This window comes from Silene latifolia, chromosome 9 (genome assembly GCF_048544455.1).
Source record: "Silene latifolia isolate original U9 population chromosome 9, ASM4854445v1, whole genome shotgun sequence".
Taxonomy (NCBI): Eukaryota; Viridiplantae; Streptophyta; class Magnoliopsida; order Caryophyllales; family Caryophyllaceae; genus Silene; species Silene latifolia.
This window is the reverse complement of record NC_133534.1, coordinates 14,647,363-14,672,256: the sequence shown is the minus strand read 5'-3', so window position 1 is coordinate 14,672,256 and position 24,894 is coordinate 14,647,363. Positions and strand designations below refer to the sequence as shown.

General features: G+C 38.0%; 4 protein-coding genes across 4 annotated transcripts; 1 reads left to right on the top strand and 3 right to left on the bottom strand.

Annotated features, from left to right (window-relative positions):
• Positions 1-1,998: 1,998 nt before the first annotated feature.
• On the bottom strand, positions 1,999-2,913 carry LOC141600618 (uncharacterized). Its single transcript, XM_074420862.1, has one exon. The coding sequence runs from the start codon at positions 2,911-2,913 to the stop codon at positions 1,999-2,001; it is 915 nt and encodes a 304-aa protein (XP_074276963.1).
• A 6,599-nt stretch (positions 2,914-9,512) lies between these two features.
• On the bottom strand, positions 9,513-12,717 carry LOC141599181 (wall-associated receptor kinase 5-like). Its single transcript, XM_074419120.1, has 4 exons — positions 11,653-12,717; positions 11,358-11,525; positions 10,571-11,252; positions 9,513-10,063 (listed from the first exon to the last, which is right to left on the bottom strand). The coding sequence occupies exons 1-4, from the start codon at positions 12,551-12,553 to the stop codon at positions 9,517-9,519; spliced, it is 2,298 nt and encodes a 765-aa protein (XP_074275221.1). The 5' UTR covers positions 12,554-12,717; the 3' UTR covers positions 9,513-9,516.
• A 2,903-nt stretch (positions 12,718-15,620) lies between these two features.
• On the bottom strand, positions 15,621-18,785 carry LOC141600617 (wall-associated receptor kinase 5-like). The gene is made up of 3 exons (XM_074420861.1): positions 17,844-18,785; positions 16,907-17,074; positions 15,621-16,825 (listed from the first exon to the last, which is right to left on the bottom strand). The coding sequence occupies exons 1-3, from the start codon at positions 18,748-18,750 to the stop codon at positions 15,621-15,623; spliced, it is 2,280 nt and encodes a 759-aa protein (XP_074276962.1). The 5' UTR covers positions 18,751-18,785.
• A 2,421-nt stretch (positions 18,786-21,206) lies between these two features.
• Positions 21,207-24,696, top strand: LOC141600616 (pyruvate decarboxylase 2-like). The gene is made up of 4 exons (XM_074420860.1): positions 21,207-21,223; positions 24,155-24,272; positions 24,375-24,437; positions 24,517-24,696. The coding sequence occupies exons 1-4, from the start codon at positions 21,207-21,209 to the stop codon at positions 24,694-24,696; spliced, it is 378 nt and encodes a 125-aa protein (XP_074276961.1).
• Positions 24,697-24,894: the final 198 nt, after the last annotated feature.

The window sequence follows — 24,894 nt, the reverse complement described above, 5'->3', positions numbered from 1 at the left end:
TTCCAAAGGATCTTGAATAAAGAAAACTTGTTTCGCTTGAGATGCAAGTATAAGAGGATCATCAATATTTCCTTGAACATTGAAATCAACCAAAATAAATCCCATCTCGTCAACCTTGATGCCTTTCTCACAATCAGCCCATTTACATCGAAATAAGGGCACCGAAAAATCCACATAATCAAGCTCCCATATATCAAAAATTACCCCGTAATACGATCGTGTTATATCCACTGGTTGCTTACCCCTTCCAACATATTCTACGATGATGATGCAACAACAAAGAACTCCGCTATTCTGCATTGTACTTTTCTGATCTTGGCGACTTGTGTAAAAGGAGAACCCATTGATATCGTATCCTTCATAAGAAAATAAGGTAGTCTTTGGTCCATTTGCTAACCATCTCAAATTGTCACTTATCTCGCGTGTTTTCTTTGACAACTCCGTCATTACCTTTTCTTTAAACCACTCTGCAAAACATCGATTATGTTCACTTATTAACCAAGCTTCATGTTTATTTGGATACTGTCTTTTCAATATGGCAATGTGATTCTCTAAATATGGATGAACCTCCGTCATGTGTTGCAAAACATACATATATGTCTTGTCAAGTAAAGCACGCTCAACGGTAATGACCTTTCTTCCCAAAGTACCCTTCCCTTCAAGCCTTCCTTCATGCCGAGATGTAGGAAGTCCAAGAGGTTCCACAATATTCAAATAATCTTAGCAAAATCCAAGTGTCTCAGAAGCAATCGTTGCTTCAATAATGCTGCCTTCAGGACGATATCGATTCTTCATTCGTCTCTTATAGGTTCTCATCTCTCGCTCCATCGCCCACATGCTTCTCTGAAATACCGGTCCACAAAGTTTTATCTCTCTCACTAGGTGAACAATTAAGTGAACCATAATGTCAAAGAAACTAATTGGAAAGTACATTTCAAGCTCACAAAGTACCACAACAACATCAGCTTGTAAATCATCCAAAGAATCTGGATCAATGTCTTTCGCGTTTATTGCACTAAAGAATTTACAAAGCTTTGTGATGACTTGTCTGACATGCTTAGGCAAAACAGATCGGATAGCTATAGGCAGCAGCTGGGTTAACAAAACATGGCAATCATGAGATTTCAATCCCACCAACTTCAAATCCTTCATAGAAACAAGGCTACTTATGTTGGAGGAATATCCATGCGGCACCTTCACTCCTTTTAAAGATTCACACACCACCTTCTTCTCATTTTTGGACAATGTCGTGCAAGTTGGGGGTAAGTAGGTACGTTTCCCCTTCTGAATTGGATTTACTTCGGAACGACCCCTAGCAACCATGTCAAGTCTCGCTTTCACACCATCTTTAGTTTTATTAGGCATATACAACAAAGTCCCAATAATACTATCAAATACGTTCTTTTCTACGTGCATGACGTCAATACAATTCCTAACCGACAAATGTTCCCAATAAGGTAGGTCCCAAAAGATGGACTTCTTTGTGTGATATACACCATTTGGTGGAGGTTTGTACGGTTTTCCAAAATCTGTACTGATGTTTCTCACCCGTGCGTGATACTCTTTTCCACTTAGAACTAAAGGGGCTGACCGGTGTTCAGTTTTACCATAGAATGCCTTCTTCCTCTTACGATATTGATGGCCCGGGTCAAGCCCTCGACGATGACACATGTACACATATTTCCCAGAGTGCTCCAACCATTCGGCCTGTGTGTCATCACCACATACAGGACACCCCTTATCGGTCTTCAGCCTATAACCCGAGAGGTTACCATACGCAGGGAAGTCATTGATAGTGCAGTACAACATAGCACGCATTTGAAATTTTGAACCGCTAGCTGCATCAAACACCTCCACTCCAACATTCCACAACATTTTCAAATCCTCTATCAGTGGCTCTAGATACACGTCAATGTCATTACCTGGCTGTTTAGGACCTGATATTAACATGGTCAATAAAATGTATTTGCTCTTTGTAGTAAGCCAAGGAGGGAGATTTTAAATTATCAACATTACTGGCCAAGTACTATGTTGGGTACTTTGAGTTCCGAAGGGATTAATTCCGTTCGTGCAAAGCCCTAATCTTAAATTTCTAGGATCACTACCAAATTCCAGGAAATCTCTATCAGTTGTTCTCCACTGAGGAGCATCAGCGACGTGTCGTAACTTGCCATCTTTTTTCCTCCCTATGTCATGCCATAACATATACTCTGCATCCTTCGGATTTGCAAACAAACGCTTAAACCATGGTATTATTGATAAATACCATAAGGTCTTGGCAGGCACCCCTTTTTTACGACCTTCTTTAAGCTTATACCTCGACTTCTTGCATCGTGGGCACTCATCTAAGTCGCTGTAGTCTTTACGGTACAAAATGCAGTCACTCGGGCACGCATGGATTTTTTGATAATTCGTAGCAAGGGGACACAGCACTTTCTTACATCGATAAGTGTTAGTGGGAAGCTCATTACCTTTCGGCAACATATCGGACAAGAGTTTCAATAAAGCAGTAAAACTCTTATCGCTCCAACCGTTCCCAACTTTTAAGGTGTACAACTTCAACACCGCTGATAGACGGGTAAATTTAGAGCAACCCGGAAATAACGGCTTCTTTGAATCACTAACAAGCATTTGAAAAATTTCCGGACAATCAACAAAATCTTTTTCAAGATCATCCATCATCTGATCGACATTATCAGCCTCTATATTACAATCCTTATCATCACTCTTCTCATTAACCTCATTGTTATTACAATCCTCTCCAGTTACCTCAAAATCAATCATAATATTATCAACTTGTTTCTGAACATTTACGGCATTAGGACAATTATGAATGTCATTCTCTTTCTCTCCGTGCCATATCCACACAGTATAATTTGGTTTAAATCCCTTTAATATCAAATGATCTCGCATTTCACTTCCAGAATTCACCTTCTTTCGATTCTTACATGCGCTACATGGGCAGATGAGTTATTCATCATCCCCGTGTCGTCTTTGATGTTCAACAGCTTGAGTAATAAATTCATTGAGCCTTTTGAGATATTCAAAATCACGTTTTCCATACATCCAACTTCGATCCATGCTATAATTAATTCAAACATACGTATTAAGAAATTAGTAACAATTATTTAATAGTGTAGGAGTTTCTTTATATGAGAAAAAAAAATTGTGAGAAGAACCAGCAGCATAATTACAAGGCAAGGCAGAGGAGAAGAGAATTAAAAAAAAAAGGGAAAACAGAGCAGAAGAGAAAAAAAAAAGAAGAGAAAAACATAGAAGGAAAGATAATAAAATAGAGAAGGTGAGAAGCAGAGATGGAGATGGAAGAGAAGCAGAGGTTAAAGAGTTCTGGGGAAGGAATACAAGGTTCAGATTTCTGTCCCTCTGGCGAAAACAAGGTTCTGAGGAAGGAATACTAAAAATTCTACGCCTAAAGAGTTAGCATGGCTTCAAAATTTTAATATTCTCTTGTAATTGGTTAGTCAGTATTGTATCCTACGTTGCGAAAATGTGCTGAGAATTATTAGCTTGTACTTGTTCTTCAAGTCACAACCAACTAAGTAACCAATTACAACTGTGTTAATAATTTTAATTATAACCAACAAAATTTCCAGAAACAGCATATCACTCTAAGAACTAAGAACATTCCCAGCATATCACATGATCACTGTAGTAAACATTTAAAATACTTTAAGAAAATATGTAGCAGCATATACCTTGTATTTCCATTATTCACCAATTATTTTAAGAAAATGAGGTCAGCTATCACGACTTGAAAGTATAGGTTGAAAACAAGTCACACTATCCTTAAACGCCATTATAATACAACTTACCGGTTACAAAAAAACAATAAAAGGACAGATCAATAATCGTAAAAACAGGTTGATAGATGAAGAGTGGGAGAAACAAGATGTAATGATAAATGAAAATTTGAAAATCAAAGTGAGAGTGGGAGTCAATTGATAAAACAAAGTATCGAAAATTAAGTAAGGAGTTAAACAAATTATAGAAAAAAAAAACGATTTTGGTTTAAAATCTTCCATTGTCAAAGACAAGATTTATTTAAAACAAAAAAAATATGGCTAAGATTATGACTGAAATGTAATTTTATGCCACTCAATCCGTCCCAGCCTCTGCTCATAGCAGTTCTTGAAGAGGTAAACTTGATTTCTCTGAGAATTTACTAGTTCAATTATCACACGTTGCTCAGAATTGCAAAATTACTAGTAGACGTAGTACGCTTGCACATACTCTATTGCAGGACAATGTGTCTCAGAATGCATTGATAGACGCCAATTATACCATGAGTGACTATCAGACCATCACCTTAGTATTATTTAGGTATGGGGTGTCTTACTGACCAATGCTGCATCTGTAATGCAGGAACAGAAACTACAGTTCATTTGTTTCAAGAATGCAATTATACTAAGCTGGCTATTCAGGGTGTGTGCTCTAACCTGCATATACCTATACCTAATGTGAATGGTCTGATATGGACTAGGAGGAGAAAGTGGTCTGCCTTAATGAAAAATGTAGTTACTATGGCTCTTATGGCAAGGTACTATCTGATTTGGCAGCAACGAAACTTGGCCAGACTTGAAGGACTACTACAGAGGCCTGAATGTTTTATAACTCAGGTGAAGCCCTAATAATCGCCATTTACTTTGCTTCAATGAAGCCCTAAAAATCTTGTCCAATCATGATTTTGGCAATTATTTAACCGTAGAGAATTGTGATCGTTGCGCTAAACTAGTAATGTATTCTGTATTAATGAACCCGACTAGAACAGGGGATGTTACCAGCCTATATTTCATGATTGAACAGGGGATGTTACCAGCCTATATTTCAACTCTAAAACATAATGAACCCATCCTAGATTCATACCCTTCAAACCCTTTAAGAGCCTCGATCAACACATTACAAGTCGCACAAAATAAGCCCCAAAAACGACTAATACTGAAACGAACAAGGGGCAGCAAATACCCGACTTTAAACTCGATATTTTACCAACCTAAAACAAGTATTCCAATTATACTAATGGAGATGCTACTTTGTATAATTCAATAATTCATAATTCAATAACACAACAATACAATAACAATTAATTTGATGATAGTGATAATTTTTAAATGAAGATACTGTAAATTGCAATTAAATATGGTCAAAAATACCTTTGAATTTGTTGCGGATAAAGGGCGGTGCCTTTGTATCGTTGCTTCTGCGGTGTAGACGGAAACAACCGTTTAAAGAGGATGCGAGTTCGAAAAATAGGGTTACCAGTGTTAAATTCGAATTGATGATTGAATTGAGTCCAACAATAGTCGGTGTAAACGGAAGCAACAAGTTTTGAGGAACTTAATCAATACTATGTCAGAGGGCGGCGTGAGGAAAGCAGGTTTTCGATTTGTCGGAGTTGAATTGTGAGGGGCGAGGTTTTGGCGGTGAAATGAAGAAGACGAAGAAACAGCGGTATATTTTGGCGGTTGATTGAATGAACCCAGCGCTAAGGGTTTTGAGTTTTTAATTTTTTTTTTAAATTTTTCTATTAAAGTCGGTTTTAATTAGAACTGACACAAAAACATATCGTGGCGGTTTTTAGCCCAAAAAATTATAACTTTGTATTAACTTTTAGCGTCATTCTTAACGTCGGTTGTTAATAGAACCGCCACTATTGAACTATGGTGGCGTTTCCTATTTAGAACCGCCATAAAAAACCTATATTATCACGACGGTTCTTACTTTAACCGCCACTATAGACCTCCTATATACAAAAATATTTCCTTCCTGCCAAATTATTGGGCTTTTTGTGTCGTTCCTATTAGAACCGCCACGATAACTGCGTCGTGATAGGGGTTTTTTCTACTAGTGTATTTTACTTGATTTTCGTAATTTAGATGTTAAGGTAGATGATGAGGATGCCGCCTTGATTTTGTTAGTTTCTTTGCCAAATTCGTTTGAGACTTTTATGGAGTCGTTTGTTGTTGGTAAAGATTCTTTGACCCTAGAGGAAGTGAGGTCGGCGCTTCACACTAGGGATTTGCGCCGAGTAGCGTCAGGTGGTGTTGTAGACAGTAGTCCTGTAGGGCTTGTTGTTAATTCGGGGGGTTCTAGTAAGGGTAAAGCCAAGTCTAAGGGTCCTCGTAAGAATGTCTGCAATTACTGCAAAGAACCAGGTCATTGGAAAAATCAGTGTCCTAAGTTGAAGGAAGCTGGTGTTTCTGCTGTTGCACAAAAGGTTGCTAAATACGATTCTAAAGAAGATTATGCTCTCGTTGTTGATGTTGTTCCACGTTCTTCGGATAGTTGGATTTTGGATACGGGATTTGTTTATCATATGTGTCCTTTTAGGGAATGGTTTACTTCTTATGAAGCTTCACATGGGGTCAATGTTGCCATGGGTGACGGGTCTATCTGTGAGGTGCTTGGATTTGGTACTATTCGGGTTAGGACATGTGATGGTGTTGTTATCTTTCTAGAAGGTGTTAGGCATGTTCCACGTTTGAAGAGAAATCTTGTTTCACTTGGAATGTTAGTTGATCGGGGGCTACTGATTTTCAAGGTGATGGTGGATCGTTGTGCGTTGGTAAGGGTTCTTCTGTTACTTGGAGGGGTGTTAAGAAAGGAACTATTTATGTCCTTCAAGGCACTGTGCTGACTGTTGGAGCATCAGGTAATCGTTCTTCTGTCTCTCTCGAGTCTAAGTTTGGGCATATGCAACTTGGATATGTGAACGATACTTTGAAGCACATCCAGTTTGGATCACTTGGTGATATTCTAGATAATTCGGGTTTGGATAGCTTTAGTGAGAATGGTAGTGTTGACAGTAAGATGGAATCTATTCCGGTACAGGTCAAGCTACAAGGTTCTCAAGACAAGCTACCTAGTTTTGTCTCTTCGCCTCAATGAGGCGGTTTGGGGCTTCAGGTGGAGCTGTTTGTGGCTCTTGAAAGAGAGCCGTTTGGGACCTCGTAAGGGGTCATTTGAAACTTCAACGGGAGTTTATTCTTTAGAGGTTTGGGTTGGACTATCTTGTCTAACAATTTGTACCTTTGATGGAGGTAATTTGTGCTCGCTGAGAATGTTTGTTTTTTTGTTTGGTTTCGGCTTGAGTTTTGTTGTCTTGGTGTAGGCATTTTTTGTGGTGGTCATGACACCTAGTTTGCTCAAGTGACACATTTGTTTTGTTCGTGGCGTTTGTGTTTCTTTTGGGACAGTTTGGTACGACGGTACATTTAGCCATGTAGTTTGGAGGAGATTTTGTTTGGAGTCTTGTGTGTGTTGTTTTGGTATACCGTTCCATCTTAGTGACATTTGGTATCTCATAGATTTGTGTTGGCGTTTGGTAGGTTTTGTCCTCTTCGGAGTTTGCTGCGTTTGGCCTTCCTATTGGTATGAAGATATGTTGGGTACTTAGTACAATTGGTAGTTTCAGCTTGCTACATTGGGTACTTCGTATATTGGTCACATTTGTTGCACACTTGGTTCATTTGTCTGTTTTCTGAGTTGTGTTCAAGTCAAGTGGAGATTATCGGGACAGATAGTGACTTGAGATTCGACTCTATTGAAGCTGATTTGGGTTTGATTCGTTTTTGGGTAATTCAAGTCAAGGTGGAGATTTGTTAGGAATTTGTGCCTTGAATTTGTGTCGAAGACGGATTAAGCTAAAGACGAGATGGAGAAGGCATGTCTGTAACTTCCACAAGTCGTGTGGGTTAGCCGAGTTCAGACTTTCTGTTTTATATTCTTTAGCTAAGTTTATACGGGCTGAGACTTTGGTTTTGGAAATTAAGTGGGCCCCCCACTTTCTAACTTTGGAAGAGTTTACAGGAGTGCGTTTGGTTTTTTTGTTACGTAAGTTTCGTCGTGAGTTTTCGGTGACTTAGGAAATTAATTATTTATTTCTTATTAGTCTTATTTTCTTATTAGTCTAGATATTTTATCTTGGGTTGAATAAATATATAAAGACCCAAGTTTTATTCTAGGTTAATTAAGAGAGAGATTTGAGAGCACAATAAAGAGGGTCGATTTGTGAGGTTTCTTCTGAAGAAGAAAACTCAATTTGTTCCGGGCTCCATTATTGGTGTTCGTCTGTCTTTGAAGATCGGAGGAGTTTGTTCAGATCTTGGTAGGCCTCAAGATTATTTGTCCTTCGTCTTATTGGGGTAGTCTCTTTTGTTCCTTTGAGACTACTATATTTGTTGATAGAATAGGGTATACTTTTGGCTCATATTGAGCGCGTGTGTACCGGTCTACTGTTGTACTATTTTCTCCACATAGTGAAATTTGATCTCCTCGCAGGGTGGACGTAGCCAGTTATTTTACTGGTGAACCACGTAAATCTTTGTGTCAACTTTATTCATATTCGTTATTTATTGTTCTTTATCGCCTTATCAATTAACTATTTGGATAACGGGACGCCTCCGTTACAACACATTCGGTCCTGCGCTTACCTTGTACTTGGATTATTATCACTTGAGGAAATGGAATAAAGATCCTGATGGCCTAGTAAGCTTGTTGAATCGTCGTAGTTCTGGCCCACCCACGGATGATTTATTCGATTCTTCAAACCCTCTAAATGAGCGGCCACTTCGCTCATAGTAGGCCTGTCTTCGCCTTTGACACTAAGACAATTCTTCACCAGCTTAGCTACATCAAAGAGCTATAACCCATCTCTTCGGCGAACTCATGCGGGATCGATGCCTCTAGGGGACAAAGCGAGCCTCATGCCGCTTTATCGTCTCGTTTACGGCTTCTAAGTGAGTCTCATGCCCCTTTACCGTCTCGTCTACGGTTTTGTGAGTGCTTCTGAGACTCACCAAGAGTCCTTCCAAATACAGAACATTCTCTTCTAGTAGCTTCTCTAAGGCCGACACCCAGGCCTTAGTTTCTCCTTTGTTCCCACTCGGTTCTGCGGTCTTTCCCGTCATCGTATACAGCAACTCGTCGTGAAGACTGAGCTCTAATACCAAATGTCACGGTCGGAACTTTGAGCCGGAACGTGGCGCACACCCTTGTCTAACACACGACAAGAATGCAAGCGAGAGCGTCAAGCACTAGTGAAATATCATTAGTGCATTCGTAATCGGTCTCGGTTAGCGTGTGTAGGGAATCCTAGTCACGATTATCAAAGTCTGGCAAACGAAAGCAATAAAAGTAAGCAATACGATTTTTGAAAGCAAGAAACAAGCAATATCAAGCTTACGGATAAGAAGCGATTTTGATTGACTAGCACCTCTCATAGAGGCAAATTTGATATTTTTTTAGTCCTGTAGAAGGATACATTGATTATGCATAATAGCGATATATTTTGTAAACACCTAAAAACGTATCTTAAACTAAAAACGGGACTCCAAGATTCGACACGCAGGAAGTAGTCTTGGAGTACTAAATGAAACTAAATACAGAAATGAAAATACATGAGTACAAATAAGAAATCTAAGGATTCGAAGTGAAAGGACCGCGCACAATTCTCAGATATTATGCGGCTAAAAATGCGGCTCCTTACACTTAGCAACATCAACGAGGTAATTGGCTCATTTCAACCAGCATAGCATTCTGTCCCGATGCTTCCCCTGTACTTGGATTGTTATCACTTGAGTAAATGGGATAAAGATCCTCATGGCCTAGTAGGCTCGTTGAATCGTCATAGCTCTGGCCCACCCATGGATGATTTATTCGATTCTTCAAACCTTCTAAACGAGCGGCCACTTCGCTCATAGTAGGCCTGTCTTCGCCTTTGACACTAAGACAATTCTTCACCAGCTTAGCTACATCAAAGAGCTGCTCTTCATCACTTGCCTCGCTCACTAACTGAGGATCGAGGACTTCCAACAACTGATCCTCTTTCATAGCTTGGAGAAAATACGCGGCCAAATTTCTCTCTTCGACTTTTCTCTCTAGGCATAGAGGCAGTTGTTTGGTAAGTAGCTCAGCTAGAAGAACTCCAAAGCTATAGACATCACTCTTTTCTGTTAGCACGCTTGTCTGAAAGTACTCTGGATCTAAGTAGCCTCGTGTCCCTAGCACCAATGTTGTTACTTCAGTTTGCTCAATGAATATTAATCTCGAGGCAGTGGCGTATCTAGGATTTGCTTACAGGGGGTGCAAATTTATATGTTTCTGAAAAATTGAAATATTAATGGAATATTACAATGTTAGGCGTCTTTTTAATACGGTAAGCTGTCAAATTTTCGAATTATTAGCCTCTTTTAAGAGAAAATGTTGTATTAATTCAAACAAACTATACTCCCTTTATCATATAAAGTGGATGATAAAAAACATAACTATGGAAAGATACCAAAATAGACCAATTTAAAGAACACAAATTCTAGAATAAGACGGTTTTAATCTTTAATGAAATGGTCTATTTTTTTATAAAAAGTTTGTCATTTAGTGCTAATAAATAAATTATCTTTATATATAATGGGACCGTCTCACCGTCTAACACTGTGAATGAATTGCAAGTTTTTAACCATTGCACCATAATAGATTTCTGATCTATAGATGTTTCTTTATCTATCTTAACACTTTTTTTCTGAAATCAGGGGGGATGCAAGCGCACCCACTGCACCCCCTGTAACGACGCCTATGTCTCGAGGCCCCAAAATCAGATATCTTAGCTTTGAAGCTATCGTCGATCAAAATGTTGGACGACTTGACATCTCTGTGTATAATTGGAGGCGATGCTGCTGAGTGTAGGTAAGATAGAGCATTAGCTGCCTCCATGGCTAGCCTTATGCAATTTCTCCAGGTAAGCCAATAAGCGCCTCCTTTTCTATGGATATGCTCGAACAATGTTCCATTGGAGATGTACTCATAAACTAGGACCGGAACTTCAGTCTCCAAGCAGCATCCTTTGAGCCTTACCACATTCCGATGGTTGATCTGAGTGAGAATAGCGACTTCGTTGATAAATTGCTCAATTTGAGTTTGATCAACGAATTTTGATATTTTTATTGCAACTGCACTACCATCCTTTAAAATGCCTTTGTATACAATGCCGTAACCTCCCATGCCTAAAATACGAGCTTCACTATAATTACTGGTTATTGATTTGAGTTCGTCTGAGGAGTATATTTTGAATGATCCATTGCTATTCTCCCTCCCTTCGTAAGGAGCAAGTTGCTGTTTCAATAACATTCCTCCATTATTCTCGAAGAATTTCTCTCTGAGTTTGATAAGGTTCTTCCTCCTAATGGAAAAATATATCAAGGCGATAAATGACACGCAGATTAAGAATCCAAAGCTCATTCCTGCAAACAGTAATTTCCGGCACAAAGTTAGTCCCAATGAGCAACACTCAGTTATATGAAATGCTAATGCAATTGCCACACTGTGAGAAACTGCATGTAACTCACCCATGCTGAATCTCATAACAAATTGCGTATTGGTTCTAATACAACCGCTTCCGGGTCTCATAGCATCACCCTGATATCCTTTAGGACAGGAGCAACTGAAACTTCCTCCGTTGTTGGAACATATATTCGAGCAGTTGTTCAGTTCTGGATTCGCACATTCATCAATATCTGCAGAACCTACCTCAGTCAGGTCGAACATCAAGCAGTAATCTTAAAACACACATAAAACTCGAAGTTTGAAGAATTACTGACAAATATGAAATGTTACAATTTGACTCTACAAACACGTACTAACCTGTGCATCCAGCAGGGCCAAGATATGGATTACCGTGATAACCAGGGAGGCAACTACAAAGGTATCCTTTTGAACTGCCACTCACAAACTCACTGCAATTAGTATTATCTTGACAGGCATAACTAGACTTGTTACTCTGAGCTACTGCGCATGTCTGTCCTTCACCAATGTACCATTCGAGGACAACCGGGACACTGTCTCGAGTTCTATTTTTAAACCCGGTGTCATTTAGATCCGTAACATTGAAGATGAATGTCTTATACACGGCTAAAAAGCCATAACTCCAAGGATTATAGTTGAAAACATCAGTATCATTAGATAGCTCACCTATGCTAATTCTATAACTTTTGACACCCTTAGGAATATCGGTTTGGCAGCAACCAATCCCTGAGCATGACCCGTCATTCACCACGTCAGCCAAGTCGGAGCAGGTTGCAACGCATACGCTTGTGAAGTTCTGGCCTCTTGTACCGTCGAATAAAGCCATAGTGTCACATCCAACAGCTGTAAACTTGTTCTCAATATCAGAGAATACAATCGGGTAGCTCTCAAGGTCGATCCCTGTGTTTCCGAATCTGTACAGTTCACTATTGTAGCACCTTTGGTCCACCCAGTTCTTAATTCGCATTTTGGTGTCAATTATATCGGTTATCTCAAGGTCGCCGGTACCAATGAAAGGCTTTGCTGGGCTAAATGTTGTGTTGCACGTGACGTTGTAGTATCTCGCAAGGGCACATAGTAACCCGTCTTGCCCTACCCCAATGCCAAATGGGTAGGGAACAGTCACGTTCCCACATTTGGTTTGGCAACCCGGTTTTGAAATAGGTGGGTCACTGGAAAGCGCGGTTTTCGCCACGCTAAAGCATAAGAGGAGAAGAAGCAAGTCATGGAGCTTGCACATATTTGATCAATGTGGTATGTAATTAAGCTAATTTGTTTTTGCGTAAATACAAGACGAAATTTACACATTTAAGGACTTCAGTCAAGTTGTAGTGAACGTTGACGTCTCAAGTTGTGAAGCTTTTGCACCATAAAACGATCTTGATGCGGTCATTTAAACATTGATAATGATACAAGGCCTAAATGCCATGTGCAAATTTATTTCATGCAAGAGTAGTACCAAGTGTTCATTAATGGTCTTCAGTACTCTTTGTTAAGAATAATTCCAAGTCTATATGCATGCTGAAAAGGTCAATGATTGAATGAATAAATGCAAGGACAGTTTTGTTAATGAGTTTGAGAAAATTCAATGTTAAAAACATGAACACGAAAGTTACACCAAAGCATGTTAGAGGACGAATGTGAACCAAGTTTTTCTAACGAGGTTATATGTGCTCACAATACCAGTCATTGGTCTCTGATATAATGAGGAATATTCAGAAAGGCTTATGAAGAGAAAACCATTGCAAAGTTCAAGACTATTGTTATCCTTCTTCTGATAAAGTTTAAGCCTGATAGCCCATTCTCCGCCCTCAGAGCAGCGGTCAGATCGCAAAGATAACGAGCCATCTGGCAGAATAAAATCATCTGAAGTCGGATCTCCCGTTCGCTTGAACAGCACAACACTCCCCCTAAAGTCATTTACCACAATACTCCCGTACAATTCGTCACTCCTGACAATACCGTGCTCGCTAAATACACGGACTGAGAACACCTCCGCCAAATGATTCATCACTAATCTGCATTACATTCACATTAGTCATAAATCAATCACGCCTAAACTTTAATCAATATACCCTATATAACATATTAACAGGCACGATAACAATCACGTCTAAGAGATGAGGCTAACAAATACTCCCTCTGTCGCAGCCATTTGTTCACTTTCCATTAAAAAACTCCTCACCATATATATATATATATATAAAGAAAAAGTAAACAAATGATTACAATTCGGTCATGTAAACACTAGATTAAGTCATTAAGTAGGACGTGTAACTTGATTAAAGCAGGAAATTTGAAACGGAACACAGTCAAAAGGGCTTAAACGTAATTACCTTGAATCAAAACCAGGTGCAGTTTTGCCTCTTGTGCTAAAAAGTTAGGGTTTCCCTGTATCACACCGTATATGGGTACAGCCGTACAGGGTCCTTGAGGTTTGACAACACTCTTTTATGGCATACATTATACATACAGTGGCGTTGATGTATACAAGCTCTTGCGGGTGCCTCTCTAGGCACTGCAAGCCTTGTTTTTTTCCGTAGTTATTATTTCATACGTGGTTTTAGGGTTGAGCAAGTTTAGGTCCGGTCCGGTAAAATGGACCGAACCGGACCTTTTGGTCTTACCCAATCCGGACCGCACTCTTTTAGGTCCAGTCACCGGACCTTATTTTTTGAAGTTTTGGTCTTCGATCTAGTCTTGTCAAAGACCGTTATTTTATGTCCGGACCGAATGAACCAAAAGGTTCAAAATATATACGTACTCCCATCCACTTCAAAGTTAACATGGATCCACTTTTTCTCTCATAAAAAGTGGACCCATGTTACCTTTAGAGTGGATGAGAGGGAGTAACTTTCACATCTATTTATTGAAACTTTGTAAACTCAGTTATTGCAATTATATTTAAATTAAACAGTAGTTCAAGTACCTATTTTATTCGATTTAATCATACACTAAGGCTCTGTTCTTTTGAACTTAATTTCAGTTCTAATAAGTATAGTTCATCTCTATTAAATTTAGTTCAGCTCCATTCGGTTCAGTTCACTTTAGTTCAGATTAGTTTATTTCAACATTAATATTATTATTCTTATTTTATATTCTTATTGTTATCATTATTATTATATTAATTTATTTACTATTATTATTATTATTATTATAAAATTTATTATAATAATAACTAACAACCCATAATAGAACCGACCTGTTTTTAACCCGAAACGACCAGATGATATGTGACCTGAATCCAAACCCGCCTCGATATGAATCCCGGCTAATATTTACCCGATTGGATTGATGACTTCATAATGTTATTGATCAAAATGAAAGCGATATACTTCGTAGTATTTAGTTTGATAAGTTTAAGTTAATAATAAAGTAATTAAACCAAAAAAATGATCGAAAACTAAACTTAATTGAAAAAATTGGAGTAATAATGTAAAGTAACACGGAATGTATTGCTCAAATAATAGTTTGTTGAAATCATTAAATTAGTTGAAGGTACCATTCTAAACTAAAGTAGGATTATGTTGGTAAAATGACCATTATACCTAAATGAAATGTTGAAATTGTTTTTACCTTGCCATGTAGGAATTGATTGTGGACCAATGTCGTTCGTTTTGCTTAAATTTCAATTATAGGTAGCCTTGATTAAGCTGACCAGGCTCAAATGACTCCGACCGAGACCTAGAAGTGATCTGAAACCCGAATAGACCCAACTCGTCCCAAACCCGAACAAAGCCTTGTCTGACCTAATGTTAACCCGACCTGAGGTGGCCTGTCCCAAAATCCGAATAGGCCTTAAATGCCATGGCCAAATTTATTTTATGCATGCAAGTGTATGGCTTGAGTGTGTATCAATTATCAGTACTCTTTGTCAAGAATAGTACTCCGTACATTATATACTAAGATATTCAAGCATCAAACTGGCAGTGATGGGATACAGAAATACAACTTCTTGTTTTTATATAGCACAAATTAAAAAATAATGTTCATCCCACTGGTTTGAAACTCATGTAATTATTTATATCACTTATCAAATTGAATAACAAGAAAATTCTAATATGAGTAAATGAAATGCTTAGAGGTCATGTGTTGCATACGTTTTATCAAATTCTAGCTCCGCTAGTAGAATGTAGACTTCTACACGATGAGCAGGAACGAGAAGATCGTGGTGTGGTGCGAGCAGATGAGGGTGGTCCACCTCTGATTCATCAATGTCCTCTAGTCATATAGGGGTAGCTATCAACCCAATTACTATAGTAAAGTAATTTCCATTCTTGAGAGTTGAGACACATAGCTAAGTGACATCAACGAGGTTGGCTCATTTCAATGAGCATTGATTTCTGTTCTGAAGCTTCCCCAGTATTTGGATTGTAATCACTTGAGCAAATGGGATAAAGATCCTCTTGGCCTGGTAGCCTCGTTGAATCGTCGTAGCTCTGGCCCACCCATGGATGATTTATTCGATTCTTCAAACCCTCTAATCGAGCTGCCACTTCGCTCATAGTAGGCCTGTCTTCGCCTTTGACACTAAGACAATGCTTCACCAGCTTAGCCGCATCAAAGAGCTGCTCTTCATCACTTGCCTCGATTACTAACTGAGGATCAAGAATTTCCAACAACCGATCTTCTTTCATTGCTTGAAGAAAATACGCAGCCAAATTTCTCTCCTCGAGTTTTCTCTCTAGGCTTAGAGGCAATTGTTTGGTAAGTAGCTCAGCCAGAAGAACTCCAAAGCTATAGACATCGCTCTTTTCTGTTAGCAGGCTCGTCTGAAAGTACTCTGGATCCAAGTAGCCTCGTGTCCCTAGCACCAATGTTGTTACTTCAGTTTGATCAATGGATATTAATCTCGAGGCCCCAAAATCAGATATCTTAGCTTTGAAGCTATCATCGATCAAAATGTTGGAGGACTTCACATCTCTGTGTATAATTGGAGGCGATGCTGCTGAGTGTAGGTAAGATAGAGCATTAGCTGCCTCCATGGCGAGCCTTATGCAATTTCTCCAGGTAAGCCAATAAGTACCTCCCCTGCTATGGATATGCTCGAACAATGTTCCATTGGAGATGTACTCATAAACTAGGACCGGAACTTCAGTCTCCAAGCAGCATCCTTTGAGCCTCACCACATTTCGATGGTTGATCTGAGTAAGAATAGCGACCTCGTTGATAAATTGCTCAATTTGAGTCTTTTCAACGAATTTTGACATTTTGACTGCAACTGCACTACCATCTTTTAAAATGCCTTTGTATACAATGCCGTAACCTCCCTTGCCTAAAATACGAGCTTCACTATAATTATCGGTTATTGATCTTAGTTCGTGTGAGGAGTATATTTTGAATGACCCGTTGCTATTCTCCTTCCCTTCGTAAGGAGCAAGTTGTTGTTTCAATAACATTCCTCCATTATTCTCGAAGAATTTCTCTCTCAGTTTGATAAGCTTCTTCTTCTTGATGGAAAAATATATCAAGGCCATAAATGACATGCAGATTAAGACTCCGAAACTCATTCCTGTAAGCAATAATTTCCTGCTCAAAGTTAGTCCAATGAGAAATACTCAGATGCAAATACTAATAGATGGCAAGTACTCACCGAGGCTGAATTTGATAGCAAATTGGGAGTTGTTACTATTACAGCCACTTCCGGTGGTCATACCATCGCCATGATGTCCTTTAGGGCAGGAGCATTTGAAACTTCCAGGGCTGTTAAGACAAATACCCGAGCAGTTGTACAATTTCGGATTCAGACATTCATCAATATCTGCAAAAGCTACCACACTCAGGTCTAACATCAAGCTCTAATCTCAAGTTACGCAATACATTAGCAGTACATCGACTCATCAGTTAGATGATTTATGGACCTCGAACTAATCTCTGCACTCTGCAGGGCCCAGATGGGAATTTTTTTCTAAAATGGAGTTTAATCTCACACGTATTCAATTTCTTAATTGAAGGGGTCTCACTCATTCCATGTGAGAGGGTGGCGGCTAAATTGAGTGCCAGCCGGTGGCGCCCTTTCATTTTCCTTAAGGTAAATGGGGGTGGATTTGAAAGTATTTATCAAAAATAGGTCTGTGTCATCACATGAGCAATATTTTTTCTTCCTTCCCCAAAATACCCATATTGAAAAACTCTCCATTGAAAAATAAAACTCAAAGATCACTTCTTAGTTTATCCAAACTAACGATCTCAGATATAAATTAGTTGTAAAAATCTCACAAGATCCCTCAACTAAAATTAGGATATGACGTGAACAACTCTCCTCCCTCGCAAGGAACTCGAAATTGAACACGAATGGCACTCAACCTCGCAAACATTGACTCACACTCAAATCTCTCCCTTGCAAGAAAGAAATAAGACTCGATTTAGGGAAGTAAACAGTTCGTCACAGTTCATCAACCATCTGCTACCATGATAGAAGAACCATCTCAACCAAAACCTTAAGGTGATGGTCGAGGTCCAACTATTATATCGATTCAACGAAAAACGAAAACCTGTTACAAATTAGAGATTTTGGACGTCATACGCACCTGTGCATCCATCAGGGCCCAGATATGGATTACCGTGATAACCAGGGAGGCAACTACAAAGGTATCCTTTTGAACTGCCACTCACAAACTCACTGCAATTAGTATTAGCTTGACAGGCATAACTAGACTTGTTACTTTTAGCTTCCTCACAAGTCTGACCCTCCCCAATGTACCAGTCAAGCACAACCGGGACATTGTCCCGAGTTCTATTTTGAAATCCGGTGTCATTTAGATCTGTAGCATTGAAGTTGAATGTAATATACTCGGCTAAAAAGCCATAACTACAAGGACTATTGTAGAAAATATCAGTGTTATTTAGTTCATCTAAGCCGATTGCATAACTTTTCAAACCCTTAGGAATAGCGGACTGGCAGCAGCCAATCCCTGAGCATGACCCGTCAATCACCACAGAGGAGTTGGGGCAGGTTGCAATGCATCCATTTGTGAAGTTTTGGCCTCTGAGGCCGCCGATTACAGCCACAGTGCCACATCCAACGGCTGTAAACTTGTTTTCAGAATCAGAGAATACAATCGGGTAATTCCCAAGGTCCATCCCTGTGGTTCCGGCTACGTACGATGCACCACTATTGTTGCACCTTCGGTCCACCGCGTTCTTAATTTGCATTTTGGTGTCGATTATTTCAGTTACCTCAAGGTCGCCTGTGCTAATATTAATGAAGGGTTTTGCCGGGCTAAGTGTAGTGTTGCACGTTACAACGTAGTAACTGGAAAGGGCACATGGTAACCCATCATGCCCGTTCCCTATGCCAAATGGATAGGGCACAGTCAGGTTCCCACATTTTGTTTCACAACCCGGCTTTGAAATAGGTGGGTCAGTGGAAAGCGCAACCTTCGTCATGCTAAAGCATACGAGGAGAAGAAGAAGCAAGTCATGGAGCTTGCACATATTTGATCTTATGTAATTAAGCTAGATTGTTTTTCGGGTCAAGTTATTTTGGGTAAATGATAGACCAAATGTACACATTTAAATAGTTAATAAAAAATGAAAATTATGACGACGACCTTTGAAAAGTTGTAGTCAAGTAGTCAACGTTAGTTGACGTTTCAAGTGTATGACAAGTCTTGCACTACAAGTTCCTTCTGAAAATTATGAAGCTTGAATACTACAAAACTCTATTGTTGTACGTATCGATTGTTTTTTTTTTTGGTCGTGACGACGGACAATTCAAATGCAACATTTTGGCAGAAAGCTTATAAGATGAATTTTCTATTGCAAACATTCATCCAATCGATATCACGAAAACGTGTTAGGACGAAGTTTTTCTAATGAGTTTTAGAAAGTTCAATGTTTCATACTACATGCGCATGAAAGTTAAACCACGGCTCTTCGATGTTAGAAGATTTGCGTGTGTGAACTAAAAGAATTCTTCATTCTTGAAAACAATCGGATATGTTTCGTACTAAAACACGGTGAAAAAATCAAAACAAACAACATAATCGCATACATTTCATAACTACATAAGCAATTGCAAGAAATACATTACCGAAGCATTTCTAGAAGGGAGACGATTACATGACATACATTACCTAAACATTTCTCGGACATCGACGATTACATGACATACGTAGGGTTCAAATGACAACATGACGATGTTATTATTAAATCTTGAGTGAGATTCACGGTTTCACCAAATTATAACGGTGACTAATTTAGAGCATATCGATCTTATTGTGTTACTTCTGCTTGGTCGAGCCCAGGATTCATTCGATTCCTCAGTTCCTCCAACTTTGACGGCTACTTCTGTCATAGAAGGCCAGTCTTCATCACCTCTTACATTCAAACAGTTCTTCACAAGTTTAGCCATATCGAAGGGCTGTTCTTCAGTTGATTCACTCACCAGCTCAGCATCAATAATTTCTGACAATCGATCCTCTTTCATAGCGCGAAGAAAGTAGGCTGCCAGTTCTTTTCTTCTATTTTTCTTAACAAAGAAACCGGTGGTAGTTTGGTCAGTAGCTCCGCTAGGAGAACTCCAAAGCTGTAGACATCACTTTTTTCTGTTAGTTGGCTTGTCTGAAGGTACTCCTGATCTAGATACCCATGTGTTCCTTTGACCGTTGTTATAACTCGAGTCTGATCGATGGGTATTAATAGGAATATTTATAATAGTTGGGCTTCAACCATTATAAATATTCCTATTACGATGATAGATGAACCAACTCAACCAAAACCTTAAGGTGATGGTTGAAACCCAACTATTATAAATATTCCTATTAGGTATCAATCTTGAAGCACCAAAGTCAGCTATTTTCACAGCATAACTATCGTCTATCAAGATATTTGACGATTTAACATCTCTATGAAATACGGGAGGAGACACGGCTGAGTGAAGGTACGAGGGGGCATCAACCGCCTCAAAGGCGAGCCTTATGCAATTTTGCCAAGTAAGCCAACGAGTTCCTCTAACTCTATGAATATGCTCGAACAGCGTGACATTGATGATGTACTCGTAAACCAACACAGGAACTTTAGTCTCTAAACAACACCCTAAGAGTGTCACCACATTTTGATGGCAGATTTGAGTGAGGATAACGACTTCATTGATGAATTGCTCGATTTGAGTTTGATCGACAAATTTGGATGTTTTTACAGCGATTGGAGTATTATTCTTTAAGATGCCTTTGTACACAACGCCACAACCTCCTTGGCCTATAATGCAGTTTTGATTGTAGTTATCAGTTATTGCTCTTAATTCCTTTGAGGTGTATATTTTGAAGGACTTGTCACTGTTGCCTTCCGAAAGAGAAAGTTGTTGTTTCAACATTACACCGCCATTCTGCTTAAACAATTTCTCTCTTTGTTTCACAATCTTCCTCCTCCTCTTGGAAAAGAATATGAAGGTGATACATGAGACACACTCACACAGTACACATTAAGACTCCAAAGCTCATCGCTGCAAGCATTTTCCGTTATTGTGTCAATATAAACAAATTATAAATAAATAGATGGATCAAATGTATAAAATGTTCAGAAACAATATAACTTGGCAAAATTAACCTCTTGTGTAAAGCTCATTCATATTCAATTAATACAAGTACAAAAATTAATCACATTAATTAAGCAATCGAACTTAAAACTACGGAGTCTAGTGAAAGAAACGAAAAAGTTGTAATACCTAGACTGAATTCCACAGCAAATAGCTTAATGGTGTGTCTTATAGAGATCGTACAACGAGTTCCATTCCTGAAGCCATCACCATCCTGACCTTTGGGGCAAGAGCATTTGTAACCGCCATCGGTGGATATCCGATCCGATCCGAAACTATATTTTTCTAGTATAATTTCGAGAAAAATAAAATTTTATTTGATATAACAACTTAGTTATTTAAAATATTAGAGAAAATGTCGAGAACACTAGAGTAAGAATACTAAAGAAAATCATCATGTAAGTGAATATAATCGTGTTTCAAACTTAATTTTAAAGTAAATTCAAAAATATGGATATCCGATGGATATCTGCATCCGATCCGATTATTTTGAATACCTGAACATTGGATATCCGAAACATTTGTTTTGGATATTGGATATCTAATTTCGGGATTTTTTAAAATGGATATTGTTAGAATATTTAATTATATTCAAGTGGCCTAAAGTGTTTCGGGTTTAAATGCAAGTTAAACTCATATTAAATATTACGAGACTTTAATATAAAAGACGATTCCGTGATGGATCGGATTCAATTAATGTAAATAAAGTCCGGGAATTATTATTCCCTCTTACCTTACCCTAACATATCCCGTCTTTCACGAAAAGGTACGATCGGGTTTCGGTTGTGCGAAAAGGTACGTAGTATATTTATTTATACAGGAGGTTAACAGACATAATTCATTCATCCTGATAAAAAAAACACAAAAGAACATACGTACATAAAAGAAGTGAAAAGTGAAAGACACAGGGGTTAAGGAGGAGAATCAATCGTCTTAATTATACTTCTTATTGAATTGATTGCGTCTGTAAGACATGGACCAAGGTTAGTCTTTATTCCATCTCTTAATTGTATATGAAAGGGTTGAATTAATTCAAATCTATATTGTATCTTGGGACTGATTTCATTATTGAAATCATAAAGTTAATCTTACATTTGGTATCAGAGCACAACAAATCGAGATAGAATTTAGTTGAAACCCTAGGTTGCATGACGACATAAATATCGTGTTACAAACCAATAGTTTATTCAACTTAAATTCTTATTAAATAATTCCAATTATATAAATACTCTCTTATTTTTATAAAACATTAAAAATATATTTTCCAAAAATTAACGCATCATTTTTGTCTAGCAGTGAAGTTATGGCTATGAGGTCATAACTTCACTAACCTTTAAATAAAACAAAGTAAAACCATTACCGGATGACGACCTATACTATCTAATCTTGATAGATCTTGATGAACGAATCGTCTCTTCACAAGTCTCTCATCTTGAGTCTCGTGGTTGTTATTTGGTCTTGATCTTGAACATTACGATCAAATGTCTTTGAAGTAAAACCTCCTTGGTCCAATACTTCAAGCTTTCATAATCGTTCGCTTTTCTAAATTAAGACTTAAGCACACAATTACACGCATATGTTTATAATATTAAGTCCACATACAAATCATTACTGTCATTATCAAAACAACTAATTAGGACTAAAGGTCCAACAGTTGCCTAAAGGTAGACGCTGTTAATGAATAGTTTAATTTGTGTTTTTGTGAAGTTTATAATATCTTTAATTTATTTGTGTGTATTTTGCGTCATGATTTAATCCCAGTTTTGCAGTTTTTGGTTTGATTGATTGAATACGGCGTTTCTTGGTCCGTGAATTGTTTCTCCTATAATATAAAGATCTCTATTAAAGTTCTTATCGTGGTAAGCATCGTGATTCTATAAGTCTTCTCTACCATTTTTTAACCTATAACCAATTACGTAACACATTTCATGGGTATAAGATTTTAATTTACTTAGCCTCTTGTACGGCTGTACAGAATTGGTTCTTTACTTAACTAATCATAGTTGCCCCAAAAAACCTCTTCAAATTGTATCCTCTACTTGCTGCGTAATACTGATATTAGTTCCCAGTTTAGTACGAGTATATTATTTCTTCGAGTTTAGTTTCCCTGAAACCATTTATTATCATATGATGTTTCAATGATAATCTATATATCTAAAGCTTTTGAATCAATATATATTGTATTCAGGTTGTACGCATTTCTCATTTCGCAAGGTGAAATTGGAATATCTTCATTGGATTCATTGGCTCACAATTGAAACATGTATAGACGAAACCAACGGCCTCTATTAATGTATACGCCAACAAAATTTAATTTTGTACGATTTCCTTTGTCATTACTCATTACGCTAATTGTTTGCGTTCATGGGATACAAACCCCTTGAATGACTCGCGTACTTTTGACTCTTATCAAGTGTAGGTTAAGGTAAATTCATCGTTTTAGGCAGGAATCGTCAAAGTTCTTCTCTAAATCTACTAACTTGAGGTAAGTTGTTTTGTGCCTCTATTTTTGCTCCTTCGTCAACTCATTGTTGCTAATTATTAATGACACGAGTTTAATGTGGATCTGCAATTTTACTAATGTTAAAGCATCATAATCGAGCTATTGCAGACCCAATTACCAAACACAAATTCTTGTTTGTGACGGCACATATCCGTTACTCTTGAGTGACGGATATCATTTTACCTCACAAAGTACTCACTTTTTCTCTCTCTGCAATACTATTCATGAGTTTGTGTATTGATTACCAAAACCATACACCTGCTATCTGGATACCAAACTTCTGAACTAATTTGGATTCTTTTTTCATTATTATTAGTTGATGCTCAATCTTTGCAATACTCTTTATTTTATTGATGATTTGATTGTATGGGTTATAATTTAGAGTAATTTAATAATTACTCCCTTTTAGAAACCACTTTTCTAAAATTACTCTCTTTTGAAAACTTTTTAATAATTTACTCCCATAAAATATTGTCAGGTTAAAAATTGCACCCAATTAGACTTTAAGGTGAAAAGTCTAGCTTGCGAAGGAAGCTAGGATGCTGTAGGAATCTTTCTTGTCAGTTGCCAAAAAAAAAAAAAAAAAAAAAAAAAAAAAAGGTGAAAAGTTGTGTTTTAAGACCGTTATGCCCCTATGTTAATATTTAGACATTAGCTTTAAACAACCCACCTTCTCACTGTTTACTTCATCTTTCAGATTTAACATATTCAAACTCAAAATTTAACCCTAAAATCTCCCCCAAATTAATTTGGGTTGAACTTTATTGCTTTGTATTAATGTTTAATTAATTCAATATTAGATACGAGTTCCAGATGCAGTATGGATCAATTGGATGGTCATTTGGGGCTACTCTTGGCTATGCACAAGCGGTTCCTGAAAAGCGAGTTCTTGCATTCATTGGAGATGGTAGTTTTCAGGTAAGAAGTTTATCCTTGGTTCTTGTATCTCAATTAACCATTCATGAAACACCAAGATTGCATTTTTACCTTGCTGATTGAATTTATTCATGATTTTTCTAGGTGACTATGTGGTCAGAAGACCATCATCTTCCTGATCAACTATGGTGGATACAACTCATACAAGTATTTTGTGAAGAACATTATTTGAGGATTTGTGTTACTCGTATCTGGCGAAGTCTTTGGGTCGGCATTAAACCAACAGGTATTTTGCGAAGAGGAACTGGTGAATGCTATTGAGACAGCTACTGGACCGAAGACGGATTGCCTCTGCTTTATCGAGGTGACTGTGCACAAAGACGACACAAGCAAAGAGCTTCTCGAATGGGGTACACGACAGTACGACACAAGAAAACACCTTAATTTCTGGGATCAAAGCCCCTAATTTCTGGGTTTGAAACCCCAATCAATCTTAATTGGGGAAAATTATAAGAAAAGGGAAGAATTGAAGTGGATGAATGAAGTGAGAAGTATAAGGGAGAGAGAAGACATGAAGTATATAAAAGATGAAAGAAGGGCATTTTCGTCATAAAAGTAGACTTAAAATCAGAAATTTCAAATATTGACGGAATATGTCACCGGA